The sequence below is a fragment of the Lithobates pipiens genome, unplaced genomic scaffold (genome assembly GCF_037356315.1).
Source record: "Lithobates pipiens isolate NorthernLeopardFrog02 unplaced genomic scaffold, aLitPip1_a1.2 Scaffold_8, whole genome shotgun sequence".
Taxonomy (NCBI): Eukaryota; Metazoa; Chordata; class Amphibia; order Anura; family Ranidae; genus Lithobates; species Lithobates pipiens.
Genome location: NW_027507903.1, coordinates 137,907,275 through 137,929,485, shown reverse-complemented (window position 1 = coordinate 137,929,485; position 22,211 = coordinate 137,907,275). Strand labels below are relative to the sequence as shown.

At 44.9% G+C, this 22,211-nt stretch overlaps 1 protein-coding gene across 1 annotated transcript in view; it reads left to right on the top strand.

Annotated features, from left to right (window-relative positions):
• The window catches only part of LOC143964186 (uncharacterized), a 132,914-nt gene that overhangs the window by 42,745 nt on the left and 67,958 nt on the right, over nucleotides 1-22,211 (top strand). Inside the window, exons 7-11 of the mRNA XM_077473883.1 lie at nucleotides 3,587-3,733; nucleotides 6,598-6,783; nucleotides 7,751-7,853; nucleotides 8,391-8,532; nucleotides 16,461-16,644. Coding sequence (XP_077330009.1) covers nucleotides 3,587-3,733; nucleotides 6,598-6,783; nucleotides 7,751-7,853; nucleotides 8,391-8,532; nucleotides 16,461-16,644 — 762 coding nt within the window. The remainder of the gene's footprint in view (nucleotides 1-3,586; nucleotides 3,734-6,597; nucleotides 6,784-7,750; nucleotides 7,854-8,390; nucleotides 8,533-16,460; nucleotides 16,645-22,211) is intronic.

The window sequence follows — 22,211 nt, the reverse complement described above, 5'->3', positions numbered from 1 at the left end:
TCAGAGGATCTGATGTTCAGCCCGGAACTGGAGACTATCCTTGACAGGACTGCAGACAAAGCTTTCCCACAGAGAGAGTGCAGCAGAGGAGAATTTTTTTGTCCTTTTCGACAAACCAATAAGGAAAAAGACCAGACAGAAAAGACCCTGGAATCAGAGAGGAAGAGATAGAGGCAGGGTACTTTTTAGAAACCCAGAGCAATCCCCTAAAAAAAAAGATTATCTCCCAAACTGGCAAGAAATCCTGAAGTCCATTTGTTCTGGGGTTAATCAAAACAAGATTATCATCTAGAATTCTCACAAAGTCCCCCAAGTCGGTTTTAAATCACAAACCTGCCAAGGGATCAGGAGAAGGCTCTAGCTATGAAATCTCTTCTACAAGAGCTGATGCAACAGGTTCCAAAAGGTCAAGAGGGGAAAGGGTTTTACTCCCATATTTTTTTCTGGTCAAAAAAACATCGAAAGTTCCGCTTGATTCTCAATTTGAAGGTTCTCAATCGATCCATAAAATACAAAAAATTCAGGATGGATATGATTTTCTCGGTGAGGAACTTACTGACCCCCAAGTGTTGCATGGCTTCCATCGACTTGAGAGATGCCTATCTCCATATTCCAATAGCACCCCCATCACAAAGTTTCCTGCGTCTTGCAATCCATCTGGGGGAAGGGGAGGTTTGGCATCTGCAGTTCCGAGCTCTGTCCTTTTTTCCTTTCCTCCTTTCCCAGAGTATTCACAAAGGTGATGGCAGAAGCCTTGGAGCCCCTGAGGCTGAAGGGGATTCTTGCTGTTTGCTGACTCAAGGATTCAAGTAGAAGTCAATCTTCAAATAACTCAAGCGCATCTAAAGAGTTTGGGTTGGCTTCTCAACCTTCAAAAGTCAAACCTAATATCTAAAAGGGTAAGGTTTGTGGGGTACGAAGTGGATTCATTAGAACAGAGAATATTTCTGCCCCAGGAGAAAATACAGAAGATGCAGTCAGTTCTGAGTGGGCCAGGTTCCATGCTCATCCACTGCAGGCAGATATGTTGATGAATTGGTCATACCAGGAACCTCTGGAGAAGAAGTTCTTCATGGGGGCAAGAGCAAAAAGTTCGCTCTGGTGGTGGAGAAACCAAAGAAACCTCTCCAAAAGGGCTTCTCTGGTCCTTCCCGGTAGCCAGAAGACTGACCACAGATGCCAGCGCATGGGGGTGGGGAGCCCACCTAGAAGAACAAACGGTTCAGGGTGTTTGGTCCAAACCAGAGGCAAGAAGGTTGTAGAATTGGAGAGTGTTGGAGGCTATTCACCTAAGTCTTCTCTCCTTCCAGGAAGTTCTAGTGAAACAGCATGTCCAAATATTGTTGGACAATAGTATTTTATTTAACAAAGCAAGGGGGCACAAAAAGTAGAACCTTGATGGAGCTAGCTTACCAAATCCTGAGATGGGCAAAGAACAAGTTTGGCCTCTCCGCAGTCCATTTGAAGGGGACAGAAAACACACCTTGGCAGATCTCCTCAGCAGGAGAGAAATGAGGGAAGCCAAGTGGTCTCTAAATCAGGAATTATTCGAGACTATCTCCAGGAGTTGGGGTTGCCCTCAGGTGGACCTCTTTACAAAACAAGGAAATGCAAAAGTACCAGACTTCTCTCTTCAGAGGCAGGATCAAGCTCTTGGAATAGATGCATTGGCCCACAAGTGGGACTTCCAACTGTCTTGCGCTTTTCCCCCATTTCAGCTGATTCCAAGGGTGTTAGCCAAATTCAGGCTGGAGTCCACGGAACTAATCTTAATGGCTCCTTATTGGCCGAAAAGACCATGGTTTTCAATCTTGATGAACCTCTCAGTAAAACCTCCTTGGAAGTTGCCAATCGGGACCGATCTGCTGAGTCAGGGCCAGATCCAGCTCATCTCAATTTAACAGCCTGGTTTCTGAAGAACAAATCTTAAAACAGAAGGGCTTATCAGAGAGACTTGAAATTAGACATTCCAAGGTATTTAGTAAGAGGCATGGTGAGCTTTTTGATGTTGTCATTTTTTTTTTTTTTCCACAATTCTTTGCAAAATTAAGATTTTTTTTCATTTTTTTTTTTTTTTTTCCACAAAATTGTCATTGTTGTTATAGGTGATTTCTCTCACATGGCATGTGTATACCACAAATGACACACCCAAAAAAATTCTGCTACTCCTGAGTATTACAATCCCACATGTGTGGGACTTTTTCACAGCCTGGCCACATAAAGAGACCCAACATGCAGGGAGCGCCATCAGGTGTTCTAGGAGCATAAATTACACATTTTAACTTGTTGACTACCTATTACACTTTTGAAGGCCCTGGAGCACCAGGACAATGACACGTGACACTGATGACAGATGGCACTAAAACGTGGCAATGATGACAGATGGCACTAATATGTGGCACTGATGACAGATGGCACTAATATGTGGCACAGATGGCACGTGACACTGACAACAGATGGCACGTGACACTGGCACTACGTGGCACTGAGGGCAGGATGGCACTTTTTTTTTATTTCCCCACTTACGGCCGCTGCAGCCGTTCATCTCTCCCCTCTCACACGCTGTCTGTGTGAGGCGGGAGAGCGGCGCTGAGAGATGATCTCATATGTTTACATATGAGATCATCTCGCATTACAGCGCGATTGGCGTGTCCAAACGGCCGCTGTGTTACAGCGGTCTGTGTTTGCCTGTCTCCGGGGGACACGGCAAACGCAGAACTTCCCCGATGCGTGCCCGCGGCGGTGCGCATTGCAGAAGTAAACACCAGGACGGCCTCCCGGACTAAATCACCTGCTCTATAGCCGTCATTCGGCTATAGGGCGGGCGGAAAGAGGTTAACTATTTGGAGATTCCAAACTTTAGAAAATCATCTTCACTCTTTGTTTTAATGGAAGGTACTCACAAGGGATGTAAAGCTTCCAAAAGCACCCTCAGAAGATGGTTAAAATAAGCCATTAAAGAGGCATACACCTCTTTGGGTCTGGAACCTCCAGAAGGGATTTTGCCTCGTTCAACTCGAGCAGTAGTGGCATCATGGGCAGAAAGGGCCGGGGCATCTCCTGAGCAAATTTGCAAGGCTGCCACATGGGCCACTTTTTCAACCTTTTATAAGGCACTACCGCTTGGATCTGCTTTCAGCCTCAGACGAATCCTTTGGTAGGAAGGTTTTACAGGCAGTAGTCCCACCCTGAAGTAAGTTTCTGTCTTCCTCTCCAAGGTGCTGTCCTGAAAGGCGAAGGGAGAAAACCTTAGTTGGACTTACCAGTGACTGTGTATTTCTACGAGCATTTCAGGACAGAAGCCTACTTCCCTCCCTAGGTTATTATGTAGAATTATTATAGGGCTTGGTAACTGCTTATATTTTCCAGCATGTCAGAGGATTTCTCTGTAACAACTGACGGCATGGTGGAAGCAGCTGCTTTTTAAAAGGGGCGTTGTCATGCAGTGTTTCCTGTGAGGCGGTGGAGCTACGCTATCTAAGGTGCTGTCCTGAAAGGCTTGTATAAATACCATCACTGGTAAGTCTAACTAAGGTGTGTTTGTGTGTGTTTTTTTTTTTTTTTTCATGGTGTTTAATCTTCCCAGAGTGGCACATCGCCTAACAGAAAATGCTGTGTGAGATTCGAAAAGTGTGAAGCCATACCAGAGGTGGATGAGTTGGAGAAAACTCCCCTCATAGAGAAATGTGAGGGGATAAATTCAGATTTCCAGGGTCTTGAGGTCTGCTACTGGGTAAGTAAGCCTTTTTATTTTCCCCATTTTTGCAAAGATCACCTTGAGCAAAGCATTGTCCTTCACCTCTGTACTTATATTTTAAATGCTTCCAGTTATATATAATTGTACGTACATACATTGTGGTCAGAATAAGACTTCTTTCATAAGGGGTGCTGGGACCTGTACTGCTTGAATAAGGCATCTGTTTATGTGCCTGCACATGCAGTAGCTGCATGGACACGGCCAAGTCAAATTGACAGGCTTCACACCTGCCAAGTTTCGACATGCAGCTGTTAGTTCTGCATCCATGTCCATAGGGTGTCTGCATGCAGCTTGGAGTGGGTGCAGGTGAAAAAACAAATGTCTTGTGTTAAGCAGTGTGGATGCCAGTGCCTGTCTAAATTAGGGCTTATCCTAGCAAAACAATTGCAAGAGAACCTCCATCTTGACCTTCCTGCAGACACATAGGGCCCCTCGCATGGATGAGTACATATCCGCATTGTGGGCAAAAAGCTGGCACGAAGATTTAAAACGGTTGGTATGGTTTATGCTGTTGTGTAGGGCTACATTTTGTACAGCCACTTTGCAATTGTGGCAGGAATCTAGTGATTCCTGCAGAGAGGATTGCTGCGGCTATTTTGTGCTATTTGCACATCCTGCAGCTGCTTTTACAGCCGCAGACACTCCTCTCTGTACTCGGCTAATGATTACCTGTGGTGATCACAGCTGGAAGCACTGTGTGCCTCTACAGCAAGGGGAAAAAAGTATTTGATCCCCTGCTGATTTGTACGTTGTCCCACTGACAAATTATCAGTCTAATTTTAATGCTAGGTTTATATTTAACAGCGAGAAACAGAATAACAAAAATATCCTGAAACGCATTTCAAAAAAGTAAATTTTTTTTTTAGAATTTTAATGAGTGAAATGCGTATTTGAGCCCCTATCAGGAAGATTTCTGGCTACCAGGTCTCTCCTCTTACATGTAAAGAGCTGAGATTAGGAGCACTCTTAATGGGAGTGCCCCTAATCTCAGCTTGTTACCTGTATAAGACACCTCTCCATAGAAGCAATCAGATTCCAGACTCCCCCATGCCCAAGACCAAAGAGCTGTCCAAGGATGTTGGGGACAAGACTGTAGACCTACAAGACCATCACAAAGTATCTTGGTGAGAGGGGTTATTAGCAAATGGAAGAAATGCACAAAACTGTCAATCTCCCTCGGTCTGGGGCTCCATGCACGATATCACCTTGTGGAGCTTCAATGATCTTTAACGGTGGGGGATCGGTCTACAACTACACAGGAGAATCTTGTCAATGGTCTCAAGGCAGTTTGTACCATAGTCATAGTCAAGAAAACAATTGCTAACACGCTACTCTGTGGAGGACTGAAATCCTGCAGTGCCCGCAAGGCCCACCTGCTCAAAGCACATGTGCAGGCCCCTCTGAAGTTTGCTAATGAACATCTGAATGATTCAGGAGAACTAGGTGAAAGTGTTGTGGTCAGATGAGACCAAAATCAAGCTCTTTGGCATCAACTCGCCGTGTTTGGAGGAGGAATGCTGCTTGGGACCCCAAGAACACCATTCCCACCTTCAAACATGAAGGTGGAAACATGCTTTTGGCAGTGTTTTTCTGCTAGGGGGGGAAAGGACAACTTCATTGCATCAAATGGACAGGGCCATGTACTGTCAAATCTTAGGTAAGATCCTCCTTAACCCCCACCCCCCCCCCCCCCCCAGCCGGGGCATTGAAAATGGGTTGTGGATGGGTACACGCAGCCAAGGCAACAAAGGAGTGGCTCAAGAAGAAGATATTAAGGTCCTGAAGTCAGGGGCGGACTGACAACTCATGGGGCCCCCGGGTAATAGGAGATTATGGGGCCCCCAGGCAATCGGAGATTATGGGGCCACACAGTACACACACACACTGTATACAACCACACAGTATACACAGACATGTTTCTATTGGCTGAGAAGGTACTGGAGAGGTGGGGCAGCTATAATCTCAGGATTTTTAGACCAAAAGGATGTCCGTAAGGGATATTTCAGAGACGGATGTAAAAAATTAAACACAGATTTTTACATACTGTCCCTGGTTTTACTGAGGCTGGCAACCCTGATGGGGGGGGGGGGCCCTAGTGGCCCGGGGCCCTCGAGCAGTGCCCGAGTAGCCAAATGGTCAGTCCGCCCCTGCCTGAAGTGGCCTAGCCAGTCTCCAGACCTTAATCTCATAGAAAATATGTGGAGGGAATTGAAGGTTCAAGTTGCCAAACGTCGTCCTCAAAACTTTAATGACTTCAAGAGGATCTGCAAAGAGGAGTGGGACAAAATTTTTCCTTAGATTTGTGCAGACATCTGACTTCTATGCTTGTCAACAAGGGTTTTGCCACCAATACAAAGTCATGATTTGCGAAGGGGTCAAATACTATTTTCACTCATTCAAAATGCAAATTTTTCTGGATATTTTTGTTCTTTCTCTCACTGTCAAAGTAAGCCTACCATTAAAATTATAGACTAATCATTTCTTTGTCGGTGGGCAAATGTACAAAATCAGCAGGGGATCCTCCCTCCCCTCCTGTGAGAACAGCCACAAATATCTGTGGCCACCAACAACCTGTTGAAGTGTACGGGCTCAGCGGTTGAAGGTAGCTGCTCACATCTGTGTAAAAAAAAAAAATGGCGGCAGGAATCTGAAGAAGGAAAAAGCCATGTGTGAATTTAGCCCAAGTCTCGCATGTATGCGTATCGCCCAGACAATCTAGAAATTTGTGAAAGCTGTCTAGGTCAAATATCCACACCTAGGTAATAAGGGGATTGTGGTCAAATGTACATTTTGTGACGGTTTTAAATTTGAGTGTGTGTTTTTGTGTTTTTGTTTTGTAGTGGCGAATCAGCACTTATGTGTGGCTCTTGGTAGGATTTCCATTGCTTGCAGTAGTCCATGGGTTAGCATGCTTAATCTCTTGGCTTCTAGTCATCTTCATCCCAATCTCCAAGATGAATGCCAGGATTCTATCTAAGGTTCTGTTAATGCCTCCAGAACACGTACACATCCGATGGACAAAAAAGGTACGAAGCTTGGTGTTGTACTTGGGATATCTGGCACCTGGGGTCAGTCATTTTTCAAAACCCACATACGCACGTAACTAAAATACAGTGGCAGGCATATTGCACCACCCCAAATTTTTGGTGTGGCCCTAATTGAACTAACAGTGGGAGGGGCTTAAAGGGACATGTTTTTATATACAAAATAATTAAAAAAAAGCCCTATACATGGCACACATACCGCAGTATCTGAGCCTAACGCACAAAGTGCAGGGCTCAGGAGTGCGCAACGTACAGGTCACTGCACAAACGTGATAATGTCTGTAGGATTGTGAGCCCTAAGCTTTCCCTCATCTGGAACCTTTTTCCTGCTGCTAATTCTGTCCGACAGATGGGTAACTTCTCCATACACTACCCGCATTCAAATGCATGCCAAACCCATGGGCTAGGGTCTTAAATAGATTCTGCCAAAGACGTATAGGGGCAGCCAACATTCAATCAGACCACTGGTCCAGTGACTTAGGAAACCAAAGGAACCATGTTCCTCATGACTCTCTCCCTCTGCATTTCTGCTGAAGTTGATCGCCACCTGCAGTGGAAACGCAGACTACATCTGCCTACAAGCTTGAGGTCAAATTACAGCTGGCATGGTGTATAGCATGTCCAGGACCGCCTTGAGGTTAACTTTACTAAGACACCTCATCTGTACTTCTAGGTACCCATACACTTTTATATAATATTATATATATATATATATATATATATATATATATATATATATATATATATATATATATATATATATATATATATATATATATATATATATATATTTTTTTTTTTTTTGGGTGGTTACCACTTTTTATATGCGACATGGAGGTGTTTTTTGTGGTGGTGTGTGTTGATTTTTTTTTTTTTTGTACCATTGACTAGAGATTCACAGCTGCGACCAAGTACTTTTGTGATGCATATTTTATTTTCTAATTTCTAGGTAGAGGATAACCATCATGCAGAAGTCATTCTCTGTTGCTATCATGCCATTAATGTATATTACTACAAGTATGCTGTGGATGGGCTCAATGTGTTTTCAGTTAGTATCCTTTTTCTTGAAGAATCAACAAGAAGACCTTTGCTTAGAAAGAAATATTGGTGCTGCTGTTGCTTACCCATTTTTACAAATGCTATTTGCTTGGCTGTCCTGCAAATTATTTATTTTCGGTACTGTAATTCTCTATTGCAGAACTGCAAGGCAGCAAGTGTCCTTTCCGTCACAAACTTTATGGGGCTATAATTAAATGATGCTTGCTGACAGCAAATGTCAGGCTGCATCTTAATCCAAAAGGCATCTTTTGAAGCCCTAATTACAGTAACTTATTTTGTCCCCCAGGCTTTTTCTGGCCTTTTTTTTTTTTTATGTAACAGAATATGTGTGTGGTTTTTTTTTTTTTTTTTTTTTTTTTTTTAAGTTTGTGGCTAACATCTCTAGACCATTTCTTCAGTTGATGCTAGTTTTTAAATGAGGTAAGTTAACAGGTAGACACTTGGAGATAATGAATGTGATGAATTGTGTGAATTCTAATGCTTTGGTTTCCTAGATATTGGAAAACTATCTCCTTAACTAGCTCTTACAGACTTAATTGTGTTGGTGATTGTGTCACTGGTTCTTGGATATGTTGACATGCACAATTATTACGTCAGTTCACCTGTGAAATTTACTCTCTCACTGCTCTCCATAATGCCACTTTCCTACTATATTGGAATGGCGATTGCAAGGTAAGGGCTTTATACATGAAACTGTTACTGTATGCATCATAAAGCAACAAACAATTGAGGCATTTGAGCATTGCAGACAAAATGAAAGTTTTGAGGCAAGTATATGGGTTAAGTGTTTGAAGCTGAAATCTAGTCTTACCTTCACTCTACGTTTGTACAGGCTCTCTTCTAATGTACTGAAAGTTCTTACTCTGTTTTTACTACACACTGTAAGTTGCTAATTGTGGGCATTAGAAGCAACAGCATGTCTAACAGCCAATCTTCTTCTTTTTTTTTTTTTTTTTTGTCCTGGCTGGAGGATGTCCACCATATCTAGCACTTTTCTCCCAGCCTGTTTCTAGTCTGCGCATTTCTTTTCTCAGATTTCAGTTCTTTCAATCATGGAAGCTTGGCATGACACGTGGGCATTAACCAGGGTAGTCTCCATGCAAATACTTTCTAGGTATGCCCACCCATCCATTAAGTCTTTTTAATATTTAAATTTTCATTGGCTTGGTCAATGGAAGGGCATGGTTTTGAAAAACAGAATAGACCTTTTTTCTATTTTATGTACCGCCGTGGCCAAAAAGTTTTGAGACTGACACAAATATAAATTTTCACAAATTCTGCCGCTTCAGTGTTTTTTAGATATTTTTGTCAGATGTGCCAATGGTATACTGAAGTATAATTACAAACTTTTATAAGGTGTCAAAGGCTTTTATTGATTATTGCATTAAGTTTATGCAAAGAATCAATATTTGCAGTGTTAATTCTTTTTCCCAAGTGTTCTTCCAGGACAGCCCTTGAGAGATGGAGCTCCTCCCATCGACACAGGAAACACATTGCCACAGTTCAAAAGGCGGTCCCTCAGGTCCCTGGTCAGTCATTTGTGTTTCCTCCGTCGGAGGAACATGTTGCCAGGAACCTGGAGGCCCCTCTCAGGGGCTGCCTGAGAATCTGCAAGCCTAAGGGACCGGGTCCTGGTTTATGGCTGCAGTTTGGGTCCATACCTTTTTTCTTTGGCTCGGGTACCGTCCAGCTGAACCGGAGCAGACCCGTTACCCTCCTCCTTCCAGTGCCGAGGTGGCCAGGGGCAGAATGACGCCGGTTTCCCCCAGGAGTGGTGAGTGGAACCTTCCATCTTCCCTCCTCGTTGCAGGGGGTCGGAGACGCCGAGCGTTCACTTCCGGCGGAACCGCGTCATCACTGCGTGCCGAGACTTCCGGTTCCGGGTCTCTAAGGGTACAAGGAGGAGAGGGAGAGCCAGCGCTGTGCCTGTGAAGCCCGACCAGCGTCCAGCTATACCGGATTAGCGGCGGGATTCGGAGCGTCAGAGGGGGACCATGGAGGCTATTCCCCAGGATACTCCGGCGGAGACAGGCACCAGCCAAACCCAGGTAGGCTGCTGGGCATGCTATTACTCTGGTGGAGTGGTGGTGTTTGTAGGCTGGGCCCTGTAGTACCCCACGGTGGCGGTTTACTCACAGTGAGGTTGTTTGTTAGTGGTGATTCTAAGAGGGACATGGTGCTGACGCTAAGAAATCCTTTTGTCTTCTTATTTTCAGGCTAAAGAGATGCCAAGGGAAGACAAGACAGGCCGCAAAAAGTGCCCTAATTGTGGGAATAGGTTGTCCTCGGGCTCTAACAAAGCCCTATGCAAGCAATGCATTGCAAGCTTGCTTAAATCTGAGGCAGATTCCCCTTTAGCAAAGTTTTTGGGCTCCTTTAAAGAGGAAATGGCGTCGACCTTTAAGTCCCTCCGGGAGTTAATCACTGACGTGGGATCAGCTGCAGCTGCCTCCACGAGTAAAACAACTATAATCTCATCCTCACCATGCCTTACAACACCCAGCTCAGGGGAGCCCCGTATGGTCAGGGAGCCTAGCCCCACGTTGATTAGTCCCGAATCCTCTGACACTGACTCGGGTCAGGAAGAGGATCAAGCAGCATCTAAAGCCTCAAAATATAGATTATCTCTCGAGGAAGTAGATGAGCTAATGGGGGCTATCTATGATACGCTGGAAATTGAGGAGGAAGAAACTCAGTTATCCAGACATGATCAAATGTATGAGGCTCTGGGGAAAAAGAAAGCAAGGGTTTTCCCTATACATAAGGTGCTTTCTGACCTTGTCCTTAAGGAGTGGTCTGAACCAGACAAGAAGGTTTTCTTTCCTAAATCACTTAAGAGAAGGTTCCCTTTTGATGAGAGCCCAGAGGCGGTCTGGAATAAAAATCCAAAACTAGACGCCCCTCTGTCCAAAATCTCAAAGCAGGCTGATCTGGCCTTTGAGGATATGGGCCACCTGAAAGATCCCATGGACAGGAGAACAGACATTGTCTTAAAGAGGGCCTGGGATGCCTCTATGGCAGGCTTAAAACCAGCTCTAGCCACTTCCTGTGTAGCTAGAAACCTGGAGTTCTGGTTATCGCAACTACAAGAACACTTAAAGGCAGGCACTCCTAGGGGGGAGCTTTGAAATCCTTCCCTATGCTTTTTAAGGCCACCAGTTTCATCTCTGACGCCTCCACGGACTCCGTTAAATTTACGGCTAAATCTGCAGCACTTTCAGTGGCAGCAAGGAGGTCAGTATGGATGAAAACCTGGGGGGGAGACACGGCGTCTAAAACCCGCCTGTGCAGCGTCCCTTTTACAGGAGACTTTGTCTTCGGGCCTGAATTAGACTCCGCCTTAGAAAGGACGGCGGACAAAAAGAAAACCTTTCCCGCAAAAAAGAAAAATTTTCAAAGAAAAATTTTTCGTCCCTTTAAGGAACCCTCTAAATCAGAGAAGAGTTCAACCCCCAAAAAGCATTGGTCGGGACATAAAGGGAAAGGAAAAGGGGGCATACTGTTTAGCCGCCCCAATCAGGATCCCAAACCCCAGTGACGTCAGGGTTCCTGTGGGAGGAAGATTAAGCAAATTTCTTCCTCAATGGGAAGAGACAACCTCGAACGAGTTTGTCTTAAATATAATAAAAAGGGGTCATGCGCTGGAATTTCACAGCAACCCTCCTTCCAAGTTTCTGGTGACAAAGCTTCCAAGTCACTTAGAAAAGGCCAGGGCCTTACCTTTACTAATAGGGGAAATGGTAGATCAAGAAGTATTGACACCAGTCCCTATTCAGGAACAAGGGGACGGTTTTTACTCGCACATCTTTGTGGTAAGAAAACCGTCAGGGAGATTCAGACTAATTATGAACCTCCGTCCACTGAATCGCTCCATCCGTTACAAGAGATTTCGGATGGAGTCCATTTATTCCATAAAGAATCTCCTGCAGAAAGAGACATTTATGGCAACCCTGGACCTAAGGGATGCTTATCTGCACATTCCAATAAGGGAGGAATGCCAGAAATTTCTTCGAATGGCAGTGCAGATAGACACAAAGGTTTACCACTTTCAGTGCAGAGCACTTCCCTTCGGTCTATCATCCTCTCCGAGAATCTTTACCAAGGTTCTCGGAGAGGCTTTAGTTCCTCTGAGGCTTCAATCAGTCTCAATTATCCCCTACCTAGACGATCTGCTCCTAACAGCCCACTCAGAGAGTCGTCTTTCTCAGGACCTAGAATTGACTCAACTCAGTCTGAGTCGATTAGGGTGGATTGTCAGTCAGGAGAAATCCAAGACAACCCCAACACAGGAGATCCTGTATCTGGGGTACTGGATCAAGTCTGTAGATCAGAAAATTATACTGCCGGAAGAAAAGATTTTGAATCTGTGGCAGAGAATATCTTTTCTTCAATGCAGCCCCAAGTGTACGGTGAGGGAAGTAATGTCGGTCTTAGGTCTTATGACGGCAGCCATTCCAGCCGTACAATGGGCCAGGTTCCATCAAAGAGAACTTCAGGGTTTTCTGTTAGAACAATTAAAAGGCAGAGATCTGGAGGAGGAGGTATCGATCCCCTCAAGGGTAAAACGCTCCCTCTGGTGGTGGAAGGACAGGGAGAACCTAAACAAAGGGGTTCATTGGGTCCTTCCTATCACTTCAACACTAACAACGGATGCGAGCAGTTGGGGCTGGGGAGCCCACCTAGGCTCAAGCTGGGTCCAGGACAAGTGGACCTCGGAGGAGAAATGTTTCTCTTCCAATTGGAAAGAACTAACAGCAATCCTGAGAGCTGTTCTAGCTTTCCACCCCGCAATACAGGGTCACCATCTACAAGTCCGTTCAGACAATACGACGGCTGTAGCATACATAAACAAACAAGGAGGAACCAGAAGTCCTCGTTTGATGGTGGTAGCCAGACGCATTCTCCAGTGGGCAGAAGCCAATCTGGAATCCATTTCTGCAGTTCACCTGAAAGGGGAGCTGAACAACAAGGCGGACTTCTTGAGTCGACAAAAGATTTCGAACCAAGAATGGTCCTTACACCCAGAGGCATTCAATCTCATAACAGCTCACTGGGGAGAACCAGAGGTAGACCTTTTTGCGAGCAAGAAAAATGCAAAGGTTCCCAATTTTTTCTCACTAAACCCAGGAGATCAACCCCTGGCGGTAGATGCCTTGCAAACTCCATGGACTTTCAGTCTGGCGTATGCATTTCCCCCTCTTCATCTCATTCCGAGGGTCCTAGCAAGATTCCTCAAGGAGAAAACCTGTTTGATTCTAGTAGCACCTTTTTGGCCCAGGAGACCGTGGTTCACAACGTTGCTACAATTGACAGACTGTCCGCCTCTAAGACTTCCCTACAGACAGGACCTCCTGTCGCAGGGACCTCTTTACCATCCGCAGGTCGCCACACTGAAGCTGTCAGCGTGGTTACTGAGGAGGAAATCTTAAGGAGTAAGGGCCTGTCAGACGAGGTAATTGCGACCTTACTACAGAGTCGCAAACCAGTCACGAGAGCTATTTACAAAAAAGTCTGGAAAAAATTCAATAGCTGGCTGAATAGCCGGGACATAAATACGGCTAATCTACAGTTTTTACAGGAAGGTGTAAACAAGGGTTTAACCCTAAGTACTATTAAAGTACAGATAGCTGCCTTAAGTGTATACCTAGATGAACGCTTACAGGAAAATCCTTTTGTCGCTAGATTCTGTAAGGCAGTCGCTAGACGCAAGCCAGTCAGAATCACAAAAGTCCCATCCTGGGATTTAGCAGTTGTGCTAAAGGCTTTCTTGGGGTCACCCTTTGAGCCTATCTCAGAGGCCTCCCTAAGGCTTATTACCTTTAAGACAGTTCTCCTGGTGGCAATCACTTCAGCCCCGTAGGGTCAGTGAAATCCAAGCACTTTCCATCAGGGAACCATTCCTACAGATCCTAGAAGACAGAGTCATTCTAAAGACAGACCCTGGGTTCTTACCAAAGGTAGCATCTAGCTTCCATAGGTCCCAAGATATTGTCCTCCCTTCATTTTTGTCAAAATGCAGCAAATGAGAAAGAGGAAACGTTTTCATTTATTGGATGTGAGGAGGTGTATTTCTAGAATATCTTAAAATAACAAATCCATTCAGAATCTCAGACTCCCTTTTTGTCCTTTTTTCCGGACAGCGTAGGGGACAGAAAGCTTCAAAAGTAACCATAGCTAGATGGATTAGGCTAGCTATAGCAGAGGGGTATAAGGCCTTGAATAGAGATCCTCCTGAGGGTGTTAAAGCTCACTCCACAAGAGCGTTGTCTGCATCCTGGGCAGAAAGAGCTGGTGCCACCCCGGAGCAGGTATGTAAAGCAGCCACATGGTCAAGCTTTTCAACCTTTACAAGGCATTACCGACTGGACTTAATGTCTAGTCAGGATCAGGCCTTTGGGAGGAAGTCCTCCAGGCCGTGGTCCCCCCCTAATCTGGTAAGTACTTGGGGATCCTCTCAAGGGCTGTCCTGGAAGAACACTTGGGAAAACTGGAGTTAGTACTTACCGGTAACTCCTTTTCCGGTGGTCTTCCAGGACAGCACGATCCCACCCTTTATTTGATTATAGTGATGTACTAATGTTATTACCTGTTATGGTTTATATGTTTTTCAGTTCCATCCTTCGGTTCTTGGTGAATGACTGACCAGGGACCTGAGGGACCGCCTTTTGAACTGTGGCAATGTGTTTCCTGTGTCGATGGGAGGAGCTCCATCTCTCAAGGGCTGTCCTGGAAGACCACCGGAAAAGGAGTTACCGGTAAGTACTAACTCCAGTTTTCAAGACCTGTATTTTGCCTTGGCATGCTGTCAATCAAAATCTGGGCCGCAGCCTAACGAATGGCAGCTCATTCTTGCATAATCAATGCTTGGAGTTTGTGTGTGTGTGGATTGACCACAAGTTCTCAATGGGATTTAAGGTCTGGGGAATTTTCTGGTCACCCCAAATTTTCGATGTTTTGTTTCCCAAGCCACTTGGTTATCAATTTTTGCCCTATGGAAAGGTGCTCCATGCTGGAAAAAGCATTGTTCATCACCAAACTGTTCTTGGATGGTTGGGAGAAGTTTCTCTTGGAGGATGGTTTTTGTACCTTTCTTTATTCATGGACTTGTGGTAGCGCTCACCTTTTCTTCTCCAAACAAGGTTTTTTTCTGGATGCCCCAAATCGGAAAGGGGATTAATCAGAGAAAATTACTTTTACCCCAGTCCTCGGCAGTCCAATCCCTGTACCTTTTTTGTAGCAGTCTGTCCCTGATGCTTTTCCTGGAGAGAAGTGGCTTCTTTGCTGCCCTTCTTGACACCAGGCCATCCTCCAAAAGGCTTGGCCTCCCTGTGCATGCAGATGCACTCACATCTGCTTGCTGCCGTTCCTGAGCAACCTCTGCACTGGTGGTCCCAATCCCCCAGCTGAATCTACTGTAGGAGACAGTCCTGGCACTTGCTGGGCTTTCTTGGGCACCCTAAAGCCTTCTTTACAAATGCAGTGGAAATTTTTTTCTTTTTTTTTTTTTTTTTTTTAATGGGATTAAGTTCATATTCATGACAAAGATTGACTTTGCAATTCATCTGATCAATCTTCATAACAAGTATATACATACAAATTACCATCATAAATACTGAGGCAGCATGGAAATTTAATATTTTTGTCATTTTCAAAACTTTTGGCCATGGCTGTATTTTACCTGAACAGTGGACACTCTTATCAACCTGCACATAGACTTGCATGAAGCGTCTGATCAGGTACACTTGAAAAGCTAAAATACAAATTTGAACAGAAAACCTGTGTGACAGGTGTGGTTTTTTTTTTTTTTTTGTGTTTTGTGTCCCCAGGAAAGTGAGGAAATCTTCCAATGGGGTCACTAGTTTTGGTGACCTGGGGGTCCCCAATAAACTATCTGAATTTGCAGGGATTACCTGTCTGATTATGGGACAGGAAGTGAAGGAAACCTGCGCAGCAAGACAGATGGTGAGGAAAAAAAAAAATCTCAGGTTAACCCTCCCTTACTCTATCCAAAATGGAAAAAGGTGTGCCTATAGTTCTACTTTAAGTCTTGGGGGTTAAGGAACATCACGTGTTTGGTCCACTGAAGTAATGGGTTGCATATGCCCTCATTCCTCCAATTGAGAATTTCTTTTTTTTTTTTTTTTTTTTCTTTTTCCCTCCCACCTTCTCAGGTTTTACAGACTGTTTGCTTGTAATTGATGTGCAGTATGTTTGTTTGATATTTGGCTTCAAGGTAACTTGTATTGAGGGAAATGGTCTCACTGCTGTCCTTCTGAAAATGCTAGCTGCTGGGCTGACTTTGGCCATTGAGCCGGAACAGAAATGGAGAGCAGATATATTAACTTTGATTGTTCCAGGACAATGGACTCTGGGTATTGAGGACAGCAGCAACCAGGCAACCAACATTTCAGGAGATCAATAGTGGCACCCTTTTGAATATTTGCCCTCCGTGTAGGTTTCCTTTTTTTCTTTTTTTTTTTTTTTTTTTTTTTTTTTTTCTTCGTCGAAAAAATTAGATGACTTCTGCCAAGTCTTATGTGTCATATATTCTCTGGCTACAGTTGTATAACTTGTTTCCTTTTTTATTTCTTGTCATATAGTATATCTGCTCAGAGCAACTTTGCACTAGGAGCTGTGGTGAATGCTACATTTGGCTCAATAATTGAACTGACTTTCTACATCACTGCACTGATTAAGGGGGCACGAGAAGAGAACAAGTGCTATGAAGAGGTGGTAAAGTCTGCTCTGACCGGGACATTGCTGGGGTGTGTCCTCTTTGTTCCTGTGAGTCTATGACCTGTCTTGAATACAGTTTTAATATTGCATAATTTTTCATCCTGCCTTGTTGCATTTCTTTAATATAAATTTAAAAAGCAGTAATAAACCCAAAATGTAATGTTTTGCAGCTTGCCAATTATTGGATGTGGTGGCTAAATCAGTTTGGTTAGGCTCCCCCTCTGCCCCCTTGATCTGGCCAGCAACACCTGTATTATACAGACACTACTCTGGGTATAGGGGGCAGATTTGGGAGCAGCATTGTCAGTCTGGGGGAGGGGAGTGTTAGAAGTACTAGCACATTTAAATCCAGTAACAAGTTGAAGCATAACTCCAGCTAATACTCTAGCATCTGCTTCAGCGCTTTTTTTTTTCTTGGGATAAAGGTTTTACATAATAGATGTTCATTATAACTACCCCCTACCATTAAGTGGTTTGTGTAATCCCTGTAACTGTAAGAGCTTTTTTTTTCGAAAAAAGTTACTGACTGAATCACTAGATGAAAAGACAAAGCCTTAAAGTGGAAGTAAACTCCCCTATCATTTTCAGCCAAGGAAGCTGCCATCTTTGCCTCTGTTTAATCTTCAACTGCCACGGTGCTGCACATGTGATTCGTTATGACACCAGCCATTAGGTGGTTTGATAGTTTGGCTGAGAGCACAGCCAATGTGTGCAGTTGGCATTCCCGGCATGCTTTTTTTTCTTTTTTTTTTTTTTTTTTTTTTTTTTTTTAACTGCTTAAATCGATGGGTTTACTTCCACTTTAAAAAAAGAAAAAAAATATGGACCGCCTGAGTGCCTCCACCAAACAGTGTTTTCTGTCAGCAAATTGGTCTGCTGGAAGAATTTGGCAAATGCCAACCCTTTACCCCAAGCATTGTACACAGACAAGATGTTGAGGTAAAAAAGGCATCGCTTTATTGAACAAATACAGATTTTTATACACTTCAAAACATGAACAAATATTACATATTGAGGTAATGGCTAACAAGGCAAAGTTGACATAAGACTAATCACTTGAGGAGGATTAGCAAACAAAGGATCCGTTACTTAAATAACCATATGTCAAAAGACACTTAACTATAAACGCAACACCTTAATAAAAAGATTGCACAGAGCAGCATCAGGTTATTATGAGTTGGAGTCTAGGAGTGGGTTAAAGCGGTCAATGCGATAATGGTTTGCTTTTGGGTTTAACACTGCTTTAAATCTCTGCCTTCTTCCCGAGTCTGTTTTGGTTTTTTTGTGTTTGTTTTTTTTATAAGCTTGTATGTCTTCAAAAAATTTAAAAATCTAAATTATAATCTGTATACACATAAGTCACAGGATTTGGTTTTTAGATGACACTTATTCTTGTACATCTACAGCATGCAATTAAATATTCATATAATGGTTTTTACTTTGACACTTAACTTTTTACTTTTTGTGTGTGTGTGGTGTTCCCCCCCCCCCCCCTATGTTAAAACACTTAATGTACATAACATAGCATGGGTATCAGCCAGGGCTCGAGTCCTGCGGGAACGCGTGGGAACGGCGTCCCTGCACTTTTTCACAGCAGGAACGCCGTTCCTTTGCAGACTAGAGCTGCCCGAGCCAATCCTTTACTAAGCGCCGATGACCAGCATCGCCGCATAGTGCAAGACTGAAGGACACAGTGAAAGAAGGAAGTTGGCAGCCGCATCTGCCGATGCCCAGTCTGTAGATCCGGCCACTGCTGCCCACAGCTACTGAGGTGTGTGAGCGGTGCCGGAGTGATCTCCAGCCTTGTGTGCTGCGCCGGAATCTGGGAGGGGGGACATGTCTGACAAGGGGAAATCCCGCCCACTGCCCCACCATGCAGTTTGACATGCCGCCCAGACTCTGGAGAGGGGCAGCCAGGAGCCGAGGACACTATTGTAAGGGGAGAGTGGGGAGAAATGTATGGGGGTGAAAGGCTGTGTGGTCTCCTCATGCTGTGTTTGGATGACTGGTGGCAGCCTACTCTGATGAGACTTGTAGTGCCCTCTGTTGGGGCTGAGATATGGCAGCCTCTTATGTTGGGACTTGTAGTGCCCTAGACTGTGGGTGGACTGAGGAATCCTCAGTCCCCCCAGAGGGCACTAAAAAGTCCCAGCAGAGTAGGCTGCCATTCTTCAGTCCCCTATAATCCAGGGCACTACAAGTCCCAGCATATCAGGCTGCTCTTACAGAACAGGAGAAGGAGATGGGAGGGTGATTTGTACTGGAAGAGCAGAGAAGGAGGCGGTTTGAGATGGGGGGGGAGGATTTGTGATGAGAGGGGGATTTTTGCTGGGAGGGGGAGATGGGGAGGTTTTTTTTTCTAAGAGGGGTAATATATGCTGGGAGGGGGAGATGGGGGAGGATTTGTACTGGGAGAGAAGAGGAGGCACAGGTTTGAGATGGGGGGGGGGGGGGGGGGGGGAATTTTTCTGAGGGGAATTTTTTTGCTGGGAGGGGGAGAGAGGGGGTGATTTTTGCTAAGAGGGGGGATTTATGCTGGGAGGGGGAGATGAGAGGATTTGTGATGAGAGAGAATTTATGCCGAGAAGGAGAGATGAGAGGATTTGTGGTAAAAGGGAGAATTTATGCTGGGATGGGGAGATGGGGAGGATGTGTGCTAGGAAAGAAGGTGAAGGCAAGGGTTTGTGCTGAGAAGGGGAATTGGTACTGGAAGGGGTTATATGAGGGTGAGGATTTGTGCTGAAAGGTGGAATTTTTTGCTGCTAGGGGGAGACGGAGGAGACAGGGGTCTGTGCTGAGAGGGGGGATTGGAGGTAAGTGAATTTGTGGATTTATGTTGTAGGTGGGATGTTGGGGAGTGAGGATTTGTGCTGAGGGGGAGGTATTTGTGCTAGAAGGGGGCATATGGGGGTGAGGAGTTTGCCCTGGGCACTGAGTGATCTTGTCCCAGCATTGGCGCACTCTACAAATTGCAAAGGCAGAGCTGTGAAGAGAGAGGGCCAGGTGCCGACGTGAGGGACTTGACCCCTGGTATCAGCCCTTAAAGGTTTAGTTCATCTTTACAAAAAAAACTGCCTATGCAGGTAAGGGGTGCTTGTAGATAAAAAAAATTAAATAAACTGTGCATCTGTTGTAAATGGCCTACACTATGGCCATTTAGTCAGAGTTCTCGAAACCTGGCCCAAAATCCAGGCATTATCCCTTGCCTTGGTTACTAAGACACTCCCAGCTATTACTGCTCACTCCTACACTGGCAAACAAAATCTTAAGAACAGCCCTGTATAACCCCACTCTGATCATGTTGTTTTTTATTAATTTCTTTGCTATACATGGGCAGCTTCTCTCTGCTTTTCTTGTCACTGAAGGCCCCTGGGGTGGGGTGGGGGGGGGTTATGCCCACTGGGGATGGTGAAAACTTGTATAGGCTTGGTCCTTTAACATCTTGGGTTGTTGGGAAAGCCACAGTAGGTCAGCTGGGGGGGCGTTCATGTGCTGGTGCACGGATCCCTGCAGGCTTAACAATGAGCTTGGTCTGTAATATATTCCAGTTTGGTTGCCAGCAGGATTCGGTGGCTGCTGCTTCTATGGTATCAGTATCGCCAAATGGTGACCCGAGGGGCAGATGTGACTTTTTCCTTTTTATCTAGCCCTTGGGGTACTAATCTTCCACTGATGCGTTGCACTATTCCTCCACAGATGCCTACAATTGGTTACTATTCCTCCACCACGGACACCACGCCTATATTTATTCCTGCTGGCCTCTCTGGCTCCCCTTAAGCTTGAAGGGCAGCAAACTGGCCTTTTTTGTTTTTGAAAGTTTTTGGAGACCTCTTGCTTGGTGCATGCATTTTACTATCTATCCAGGATAAGCCTTCTGTCAGTGGGGATGCCCTTTTAACTCCTTTGTAGATACACATGCAGGTGTGTCTTTGACACAGGAGACAAAATATTTCCCTTCATTTCTTTCACACCTTGTTTCCAAGTCCAAGACCATCTCTCAATTCCACCAGAGGATATGGGATGAATACTGTCTTTTTCCACCAGTATTTGGTTTGAGCATCATCAAAGGCAGATTTTGGCCTTTAGCTATTCTTTTTCAAAGACGGCTTGCCTCTTCGTCCTTTTATTTGTAAAGATTTTTGTGAAAGCTATTGCTCGCATTGCAACCCAGTGATCTCCATTGGTTCTGCCGGCTCTTCAGTGGCCACCCTTTGAACAAATCTGGAGTACTCCTTTGGCAGACCACGCTCTTAAGAATGCCTTACTCATTGCTTTCATCTCTGCAAGTCAGAGGCCTTGCACTGTAGGAAACTTCATGTTAGACTGGGATGAGGTTAACCTGAGGTCTCTTATCTCTCTAAGGTATTCTTGTCTTTACACCTTAACCAAGACATTGTTCTCTTTCCCTATGTTTTACAATACATTCCAAGGCAATTTTTATTTTTTATTTTTTTACTGTCGGTGTTTTATGTGCTGGTTGAGTCTACTACCCACCTACAGATTACTTTGGCAATTGGATTCCTTTTTATCCTATTCAAAAATGGAAAGTGTGTGTGTGTGTGTGTGTGTGTGTGTGTGTGTATAGTATGTAAAAAAAATATATATATTTTTGTTTAAGGCAAAAATTCTGGGGGGGGGGGGGAGAATGTTGCATTTTTTTTTTTTTGCACAATATTAGGCACAGCCATTTTTAAAATTGACGTTTTCAGGAAAGAACTGCACTTTAATAAATTTGGGGCACACAATATAATGCCCAATTTTTGGGTAAAAAATATGCTAAGAAAAACCCGGTTAGACTTGCCAGTAACTGTATTTCCAGGACAGCTACTTGAGGAGATTGACTCCGCCTCTACAGGAAACGCAAATCGGATATAATTTAAAAAGCCCCTCCCTTTCCTCTGACTCTCAGTTGTTTAGAAGATCAAATAAACCTCCACCAAAAGTGCATTTGGCAGAGGAAAAAACAAACTCATATAAAAACACCATCACCAGGTAAACGAGGTCAACCAGTGACCCAAACTGAATAGGGTGGGAATATAGACTCTGTCCTGGAAGGTTCCTGGAAATACCATCACCGGTAAGTCTAAATGGGATTTCCCCCCCCACCTACCTTCCAGGACAGCTACTTGAGAGGCTAAGCTAGAGTCTATACCAGTGATGGCGAACCTTTTGAGTCGGAGTGCCCAAACTGAAATAAGTGTGTTTTGTGTTGTAAAGTGCCAACACGGCGAGAGAGGGGTGCTGAGCAAGAGGGGGTGTGTGAGAGAGATGGGGTGTGTGTGTGAGAGAGAGAAAGGGGGGTGTGAGAGAGAGGACACATAGAGAAAGGTGACAGAGTGAGGGGGTGATAGAGAGATAGGGGACACACACAGAGAGGGGGGGCAGAGAGGGGGGGAGGGGGGACAGAGGGGGAAGGGTGTGAGATGCTGAGAGAGATGTGGACAGAGAGAGGGGAGAGAGATGAGGGACGGAGAGGGGGGGAGAGGAGATGAGGGACGGAGAGGGGGGGAGAGGGACGGAGAGGGGGGGAGAGGATGAGGGGGGGGAGAGGGATGAGGGGGGGAGAGGGATGAGGGGGGGAGAGGGATGGGGGGGGGATGAGGGGGGGATGAGGG